A 10,178-nucleotide genomic window follows, 5' to 3' on the forward strand; every position below is an offset into this window, starting at 1 on the left:
GTCGCGTATTTGATTTGGAACCTTATGATATTCCATACTTTAGTCATTTATACTATATTATGGGTTGTATGCCATGTTTTGGGCCTTGCGCCGACCTGTTGAGACCCTTAGGGGCATTTTTACTATCTTTCCTCACTTTACTTGTTTGAAAGCATATCCTCAGTCATGTTTTACATGTTTATTGTTTAAAACTGGTTTTATCACTCTAATTCTTAAATGTGAGGATTGTTTGGACTGAGTTCCCTAATTTCTACTGTTGTGCCCGAGAGGATGTGAAGTTAATGACTGAGAGAGGTTAAGAACCTAATGGTGAGGATTTATACATATATAAATTATGGATCGGGTTGCACGTCGTAGCAATACTTATATGGATCGGGTTGCATGCTGCAGCGATATATATATTGGATCGGGCTACATGCCACAGCGATATGACGTTTAGGCTGTAGGAGCCCCTCCGGAGTCTGTACACCCCCAGTGAGCGTAGTCGATTATAAACTATGAATCGGGCTGCACGCCGCAGCGGTTACTATGATTATTATTATTATTATGAGAGATTAATGAGCCTGAGTGTTGAGAGTGAGTACTGAGTGACGAGAGCCGAGTCACAAGTGACTGAGAGGCTGCCCGAGAGGCTATATTCTGAGTGATACTTTGCCCGAGGGGCCCGTTTATCATATTTTCACTGTTTTCACTCATCTCTTTTTAAAATAAGCCTCTGTTGATGAATTGCTAAGTAAATGATTTCAAGTACTCCAAATAAAACTGGAGATTTTATGAAACTGGTTTTAAACTATAGAGTTTGATCTATTATCCTGTTGTTTACTCCTTTATATGATTTTAACTGCTCGTCACTGCTTTCAGACCTTATTTACTTTAGTTACTTACTGAGTTGGCTTACTCACGTTACTCCCTGCACCTTGTGTGCAAATCCAGGTGCCTGAGCGGCAGAGTGAGGGTCCTTAGCTTATCCAGAGTTTGTCAGAGATTGCAAGGTAGCTGCATGGCGTCCGCAACCTTGCTTTCTTCCTCTATCCTTGTTTTTCCGCATTTTAGACTTGTTCTGTATCAGACAGTCAGATTTGTATATGTTAGAGGCTCTAGACTTGTGACACCAAATGTTTAGGATGTGTTGTCTTAAGTTTTATTGATTTCCGCACATATTTAGTTGTTTAATCACTTCTTATGAAACAAAGGGTATTTAAACCCTTGTTAGAAAATGATTTATTAAAAGAGAAAGGGTTATGATCGATGTTTGGTTTGGCTTGCCTAGTAATGTGATAGGCTCCATCACGACCGGGTATTTGTGGTCATGACAAGTTGGTATCAGAGCCTAGGTTACATAGGTATCATGAGTAATGAGCCGGTTTAGTAAATTCTCGCGGATCGGTACAGAGACGTCTGTACTTATCCTCGGGAGGCTGCAGAACCTTTAGGAAAAAGTTCATATTCTTGAAACTCTTGTCGTGCGAGTCTGTTAACCCAAGTACTAAACTTCTGTTATTTCATTCTCTCACAGATGGTAAGGACACATGCTACTGGGCAGGATGGACGACCACCAGTACCACCAGCTGGGGCCACTAGAGGCTGAGAACGCGGTCGAGGCCGTGGTATGGGAAGAGCAGCTAGGGAAGCACCTGCAGATCCACCAACTATCCCAGTTCAGGATCAGGTCCCAATTGTGAACGCTATGGTAGCACCAGCTCAGGCACTAGCTATGCCCATTGTGATTCCAAGCCTTCAGGAAGCTTTAGCTCAGATTTTATCTGTGTGTACCGGTCTAGCTCAGGTGGTCTCAGTTACTACGACCGCATCTACTTCTCAAGCTGGGGGAGACATCTAGACTCCCATTACTCGCACACCTGAGCAAGTTGTGCAGGGACTTCAGACACCGGGGGCATCTCCAGCCCAGCCGGTTGCACCAGCTCAGGAGTATGTGGTACCAATTATGCCGGACGACGAGCTGCATCGACTAGAGAGGTTTGGCAGACTTCAACCTCCGAATTTTAGCTGTGCAGAGGGCGAAGATGCCCAAGGTTTCTTGGATAAGTGTCAAAGGATGCTTTGTACAACGGGTATTCTAGAGACCAGTGGTGTAGCATTCACTAACTTTCAGTTTTCTAGGGCTGCCTTCACTTGGTAGGAGGCTTATAAGAGGCATAGTCCAGTTGGTGCAGCGCCCCTTACCTGGAAGTAGTTCTCTATTCTCTTTTACGAAGAAGTATGTGTCATAGTCTCGCCGAGAGGAGCTACGCAAGCAGTTCGAGCAGTTGCGTCAGGGAGAGATGACTGTGACGCAGTATGAGATGTGGTTCTCTAAGTTAGCTCGCCATGCGGTCTGGTTAGTTCCCACAGATCGAGAGAGGATCAAGAGGTTTGTTGATGGCCTCACATATCAGCTTCGGATTCTCATGACTAGGGAGAGGGTGACAGGTGCTACTTTCGAGGAGGTTATTGACATCGCCCGTGAGATTGAGTCGGTTCGCCATCAGGAGCAAGAGGAGAGGGAGGCCAAGAGGCCTCGAGGATCTGGTAGCTTTAGTAGTGCTCCTTCGAGGGGTCAGTTCCAATAGGGCAGAGGTCGTCCGTTCAAGCAGGCTCAGTCAGCTCGCCCAGGTTATCGTGGGGCATCATCGGGTCATGGACTTCACAGTTCTCATCAGGGCCATTCATCACTCAGTACCCTTCCAGCCCAGAGTTCGTCCCATGCTCCATCGGTTCAGGGTTATTCCATGTCAGGTCCTTCTACCGGTCATTCCGGTGCCAGGGGTTCCCTTCAGTCCTCGTCTCCAACACCGGGGAATTGTTATGAGTGTGAAGAGTGTGGGCATATGAGGAGGCAGTGTCCTCGTCTTCATGATGGTCCGTCTTAGCAGAGGGGTCAGCCCTCGGCTTCTGCTCCAGTCACTTCACTACCCACCCACCCAGCTAGGGGTAGAGGTTAGTCAGCTAGGGGTCGCCCTAGAGGGGGAGGTCGATCAGGTGGTGGTCAGGCTCGTTTCTATGCCCTCCTAGGTAGACCAGATGCTTCTGCTTCAGATGCCATGATTTCAGGTATTATTTCAGTCTTCCATAGAGATGCCTTTGTATTATTTTATCTCGGTTCCATCTTTTCTTATGTGTCATCATACTTTGCTCGTTATTTGGGTATGCCCCGTGAATCTTGTTTCAGCCGTTCATGTATCTACCCCGGTGAGTGATACTGTTATTGTAGACCGTGTGTACCGGTCGTGTGTGGTGACTATTAGGGGCCTGGAGACCCGAGTGGATCTTTTACTATTATGTATGGTGGATTTCGATGTTATTTTGGGCATGGATTGGTTATCTCCGTGTCGTGATGTTGATACCCAATTTTTCCTCAAACTATTTTTTAAGTTTGCATATATGCCTTCAAAATCACTTTTTATAATAATTGGTATTTTTCCATAATTTTCCATATTATTATCAATTTATTTTCTAATTTATCTAGTACTTTATATCCAATCTTTATTCATAAATTACATTACAAGTAATTTCAAAGTATCTCTTAGCTCAATATATCATTTTTAATCCTATTAGGATTTAATTATTTCACAAATTAGCCAATTTGGCATTGTTTGGCTATAATTACAATAATTTTGCGATTATAGCCTAATTGTACACTTTATGCTATTTTAATTTAATAATCGGTCCTTTTTATTTTAAATATTAGTTAATTACCTTAATTTTACCTATTTAGATTTAATTTCATTTTATCTAATTATTAGCTATTTTTATTAATTATTTATCTAATTTTAATTGGGTATTTAACAATTAGCCACTCCCTATTTAAATTCTAGACTAAATCCAACCGGACCCCTAACCCAATTAAATAACCCACCAGACCCAAGCCCAAACCCAAACCATACCCGACCCAATCCCTGGTCCAGTCTGGACCATTGATCAAATCTAATCAATGGTCCAGATTTCCCCATACCATATTAAACCCTAATGACTACCCCAATCTCTTATCCCTCCCTCATTCTCTCTCAACCGGTCTCTCTATCTCCCTCTCTCTATCTCTAGTTCTCTCTAGAACCTTCTCCTCTTCGATGGACCTTGTCCACCTTCTCCGACCACCTCCCTCGCCGGAAACCATGGTCTCTCATCATCTCCTAGCCCCTGCTTCATCCCACACCGGTTTGACATTACCCTAAGGTCCTCAGGTGAACCTGGAGCGGTTCAACTCTTACCTATGGTCCTTCATGCCATTTTTCGGCCACCTCGGGCCGTTCGAGTAAGATCTATGACTTTTCCGGTTAAAACTAGTACACTTCAAGGTTTTCTCATTTTCTTTGGGTTCTCTGAAATCCTAACTCTTAAGATTTTCCGATTTTCTTTTAGATATATCTTAGATCTGTATATACTATGAGCTTTTGTTGTTTTCCTCAAAGGTTTTTTTCCGATTTTTCTAAAGTAACTCTTCATCTTCGAACTAGGGTTCTTAAACGCCTTTTCAAAATGCTTCTTTCTTCTGATTTTTTGTATTAATCTGCGAGTCTCTATGGTTAAGGCGTTGGTTTAAGTTTTCTCCTCTATTCGAGTTATTCTGTTGAAAACTCTAATTTCGTCTCTTAAACCTCTTAGATCTGTACAGATCTGAGAAAGATTGAACTTATTTTTTACTTATTTTCATGGAATATCTCTTGATTTTCGAATGGCTTGTCATCTTCCTAAACTAGGGTTTCTGAAAAATCTTTTTTTAAAACGCTTTCTGGTTTTAAGTTCTTAATCCCATTGATATGCTTCTACTGAGTTTCTCAGCCTAGACTTACACCAATTCTATGTGTTTGTGTTCGTCTTGACTGTTCGCATCAAGACTTGTATCTTTCTTACTGATTCATTCTCGTTTGATCTTCATGTTTTGCTGAAGTTGTGTGCCAATTCTTGACTACCCATGTCTTGCTCTATTTATATTTTAAATATGCTGACTCTTTTGCATAACTTTCTCTTTGATTGATTCTGAATTCCTTATTACTTGATGTGATTTGAACATTTTCCTTTGGACCCCCCGACTCCTACCATTCTACTTAATTTGATTAGTTGTTTGCCTTAATTAATTCTCCCTTGTCTTGTCTGCATTGCTACTTAATTCTTACTGATTGTTTCCTTAGTTTGAAAACTTTTTGAACCTAGCCTTAATTACATGTTCTATACTAGTACTATTTTTGAAATCTTTCCTTATTTGTTATACTCCAGCCATGTATGATTTATTTCCTTACTTGTCACCTACTCTTTACCATTTACACTAACTCCCTCAATCAAAGGGAGATTCAAACCAATTTTTTATACTGAATTCTATAATTACTGAAGAATTGATTCTTGCCTATTTTAACCAATTGTCATACTACTATATAAATGACTCTCTTCTACAGTCTTAAAAAATGAACAATAGTTGAGAATACACACACACACACACATACTCACACTCAAACTCTCTCTTCTTTCTCTGCTACTTGTGCTAACTGCTTGTCTAGCCGGCTGAAAGCCAAGGCTAGACTGTGGAACTCTACTTGCTTTACTCTCTGCACTTTACTTCCTTACCCGATATGTTCCTAGTTCAATTCTGAAGCTCAACTCTATGTTCTCTCTGTCTATTAATCCATGTCTCCTTCTGCACTAATTTAATGGCTTATGTGTTTAATTGCCCTTCTTGTTTACTGCGTTATTCAGTATGCTTAAGTTTTGCCCTCTCTTGTTCAAGTGTGTAATCAGCATGTCTGGGTCTCACTTGTCTTGTATGATACGGGGCCGACATGTTTACTTGAGTTCTTGTTTATTTCCCTCAACTAATATGCCCATAGACTCCTAATGTATTTGATTAACACTAAGTAGCATGATTAACTCTGTGTAATAGACCCCTTCCCTATAATTCAGCATGTCTACTGTTTTCTTACATTTTTCTACTACTATTCTGCCCTAACCCCCAACACATTGTAAGCATGTGTTTGTGACACCCAATTACTATGTGATCTTGAACACTTCCCCCTACACCTAATGAGTAACTCTGTTAAGCTCCTGGCATGAATCGTTTGTGATAAAATATTGTTGTGACTATTTAAGTTTTGTAGTACTTCTCCGGTGTTAACTTGTGCGCTAATATGCTTTCACATATGAACTACTTGTCCCAATTCCTATTTTCCCTGTTTGTGTTTGAACTATGTATGTTGGTTTGGTCTTGAGTTGCTGATTGCCCTGTTTCTTTTCTTCTCCAAACTGGTTTTTCACTAAGGCAAACTCTTCTATTGTTTTTTTTCCAAAACTTATTTCAAACTAATCATTGTCAAAACTATTTCAAACTCAACTCTTTTAAACGTAGGTCAAGCACTCTTACCTTACTCTTAGACCACTAGGTTTTGCCCCTTTTGTGTGAGCCTTGCCTTGGGACCCTTGATCTTCCTCTGAACTTGGACACACAAAAATTAGCCTTTCCACATTGTACTTACTTTATCTTGGCTATGAAATCTGGGTGTGAGCACTGCTGCTCGGGATCCCGTGAGGTCCTTAGTGAACTCTGACACACCCAGATATGAGAAAGGCTATGGAATAATCTTGGCACTTGAGGTGATTTATTACATAACTTAGGGAGGAAGTCCTAATTAGGTGCTGAAGGTTTGGGCCTATTTTCAGGCTCTCTATAGTGTAACTTTTATTTTTCTTATGTAATTCATTTCAGTATTGGTCTGTAATAATCTGTTGAAAACAAGTATCGGGGTTGGCTAGTGAAAAGGGATGGGATAAATATGCATGCTATAGTAGTTAAGGGTAAAAACATGTTATTAGGTTTATATTCCTAATTGTGCAATAGAAACCATGCTTAAGATTCATACATGCATTAGAAATCATGCTCTTAGGTCCCATGTTTATTGTTTCAGTATGTGTATCCTTACAAAATCATGTGTTAAAATCTGCTAATAACTAGCACTTTACCATTATGTTATGCGCTGCCATGTACACTTAGAGATCCTGCCTTAGGATAAAAACAACGCTAATAAACAGGTCATTTCCATATCTTCTGCATATTCTGAAAGTACGTGATACTTATGCATTTAGAAAAATCTTGCTTAGGTCCTGTATATACATCACTCAACATTTTTGTGTATTAGATATCATGCCTTTAGAACTGCATTCACATCCGCTTAGGCATCTCTAGTTTAATAGATTAACCCAGCTGGTAATAATTCCGGAATTCTGAACATTTAGAACAACATGTTTAGTAATACAATTCAAACAGTCTTCTCTAAGTAACCCTGATAACTAGAACACTGTTTTACACCTAGGCAAGCCTTAGGTGCTAAATTTGTCAAAACTGGAAACATGCTTGTTTATGTATGTTGCTTAATTATCAACTGTTAGAATCAGCAGGCAAGCCTGATTCGGACTTCTTTTCTGATTCATGTAATAAATCTGATTCTGCTGTTGTCACTTAGATACCATGCATAGGATCTGAATGTGGACCTTATCTGTGTATGAGTCGTGTTGTGTATGTACATTACTTGTAGAGGTATAACTGAGCCTTCTATCTGTTTTCTATGTTTTCCCTCCTAAATGTAGTCCTATGTGTTCTTATTTGTCGCCTAGTATTTTGCCTTTAAACCTGAGGGTCTAACTAGTACCCCTATTTTATAGGATAGGAGTCCTAAATTCCTCAGGGACTGATAGGAAGGGATGGGTAACAGCATGCAATAGGGGTCGAGACCAACCTTCATTTTAACTACCTTCACAGGGCGGGAAAGGGTAGATATGGATATGATGACCTGTGCATAAATACCACGTGTAACCCCTCTTTGAGGATTGTCATACCGGGTATTACATTGATGTGATCCATATTATAAACAAACCTAGGACACCCCCTTTTTACATTCCCGAATATGCTTAGATTGTAACTCTTTTCAAAATCTCACTTTTCACTGATTGTTTTTTTTCAAACACTTATGTATTTAAACTTAAATCCCTTACTATTTGATCAATACTTGCTTATTTGCTAATTGTACAAATTCACAAAAAATTGTTTGACCGGGAACCACACTAGTGGATCGTGAGTGGTGCCTAATACCTTCCTCTTGGGATAATTTCAAGCCCTTACCCTATCTCTAGTTACCAAACGTAGTTATAAATGAACCTTATAGGTGCCCTAACGCACCTTAAATCGTTAGGTGGTGACTCTTCAAACTGCAAACCCCCTTTCCCAAAAGGAAAGAGTTGTCCCAACCAAAATGTCATAAACCCAATTCCGCGAAGGAAAAAGAGGGCGCGACAGCATGACGACTCTGCTGGGGATATTTAGGCTTTTACCATTGTGAGCACGTGATTTTTTGCCCTATATATATGAATTACTTCCAAAAAAAATCAAAATAAAATAATTTTTAGTTTGTTTGCAATGGTTGTGAATTTTGTGTTATTTTTCTTGTATTATTTGCATTTGTCTGTGCATGTTTATTTGTTAAATTAATAAAAATACAAAAATATATCACATTTGCATTTAGGATTTAAGTTTACAATTAGAAGTAATTAAGTTTGTTTTACAAGAATGAAAATTACAAATATATGCATCGTTTGCATTTTAGCATTCACTGTCAAATTGTGCAATTTTGTTTTAATTGGTGTTTAATTATGTATGATAATTGTTGCTATGAATTAATTAGTATTTTTGATAAGTTAATTTAGTTTATAACTTAATTTAGAATTTTAGTTTTATTAATTAGAAAGTAAAAGAAAAGAGAGCAAAAAATATAAAGAAAATCGGAATTAGGCCTCTTCTTCAATTTTAAACATAGGCCCAAATAACCTCTTATCCAACCCAAACCCCCACTGGGTCAACCCGACCCGGTCCGCCCCATAACCCAAACGAGTTACCCCCCCTCTTCCCATTTTTCATTCTTCATTTTCCCCAAACCCTAAAAAAAAACACTCCGCCCTACCCAATTCCTACGGTAGTATTTGATTTACGCTTTTAGACGTGAGCACATTGTTTTCGTTAAGAGAAAGAAGTTTCATTGCAGAGGGAGAGGTAGAGGGAGCGGGAGAGTGAGAGAGAGAGGGAGATGGAGAGAGAGTTGAAATGGTGATGGAGGATAACGAAAGTTGTGGTAGTAGAGTGGTGGATTCAGCGCCGACGAACAGTCGTCAACACAGTAAAAAATTAGAGGTTTACAATGAGGTTCTTCGCCGGTTTAAACAATCCAACAACGTTGAGGCTCAACAGCCTGCTTTCGACGATGAGCTTTGGGCTCACTTCAGTCGCCTTCCTACTAGGTTCCTCCAGTTCCTGATGGAAGCTCAACAGATTCTGTTCCATTTAGCTCTGCAAACAAGGGAATTAGCCGAAGTGTCCTTCCTCTACCTGCCTTTGGTTCTTCGCCTAATTTGGAAGCACTTGCTCTTGAAGCTAACAAATCTGAAGTTCAAGATGGGGATGCTACTGTTACTTGTGGAAATTTGCTACGGCCCATGCATGAAAATTACGTTTTCAACCGATGACAAGCCGAAGCTCCTCAGTCAGTTAACTTCATTGCTATCTGAGATTGGGCTAAACATTCAGGAAGCACATGTATTTTCCACTGTTGATGGATACTCCCTCGATGTTTTCGTTGTTGATGGTTGGCCATATGAGGAAGTTGAGCAGCTCTGGTCATCTTCTTCCTCGTTCCACCTGAAACCCCAGCGAGCTCCATCTCCGCACAACCCCCTACGGACTGCCCAGCGCCCCACTGCTGCGTTCCTGCTCGTCGAGCAACCTATCTCACTCGTGCGTCGACCAGTCACGACCCTCGTCGTCCATCCAAACCACCCGTCTATGACACTGCCAACGACCCCTGCCATTGACGAGCAGCAGTGCTGCTGCAGCTTCTTCGACAGTGCTGCTGCTTCATCTCGCGACGCACAGTAGCCTCACACTGCCTCGTCGCCCACCAGCAGCTGAGCAGCTCGTCGTTAACCATCGTCGAGGTCGTCCACCAGCAGCAACTTCATCTCACGTCGAGGTCGTTGGCAGTCTTGGTTCGAGTTTTCTGTTTTAGTTGAGGTCGTCGTTGTTCGTCGAGATCCGGTACGTTGAGGTTGCTATCCGAGTTTTTGTTCCATTGCGGTCATTTCCGGTTAGTTGGTTTAAGTTTCATTTCTGTCCGTACTTTGTTTGATATTCTCGGATTTGAAATCAGTAT

At 40.7% G+C, this 10,178-nt stretch overlaps 1 protein-coding gene across 1 annotated transcript; it reads left to right on the top strand.

Moving 5' to 3' along the window:
• Positions 1–9,076: 9,076 nt before the first annotated feature.
• Positions 9,077–9,904, top strand: LOC142165248 (serine/threonine-protein kinase STY46-like). The gene has a single exon (XM_075223843.1). The coding sequence runs from the start codon at positions 9,077–9,079 to the stop codon at positions 9,902–9,904; it is 828 nt and encodes a 275-aa protein (XP_075079944.1).
• The last annotated feature ends 274 nt before the right edge of the window (positions 9,905–10,178 follow it).

This window comes from Nicotiana tabacum, chromosome 10, assembly GCF_000715075.1.
Source record: "Nicotiana tabacum cultivar K326 chromosome 10, ASM71507v2, whole genome shotgun sequence".
Taxonomy (NCBI): domain Eukaryota; kingdom Viridiplantae; phylum Streptophyta; class Magnoliopsida; order Solanales; family Solanaceae; genus Nicotiana; species Nicotiana tabacum.

Bases quoted from the DNA above. Each gene is read 5' to 3' on its own strand.
- LOC142165248 (XM_075223843.1), top strand. From the start codon at position 9,077: ATGGTGATGGAGGATAACGAAAGTTGTGGTAGTAGAGTGGTGGATTCA.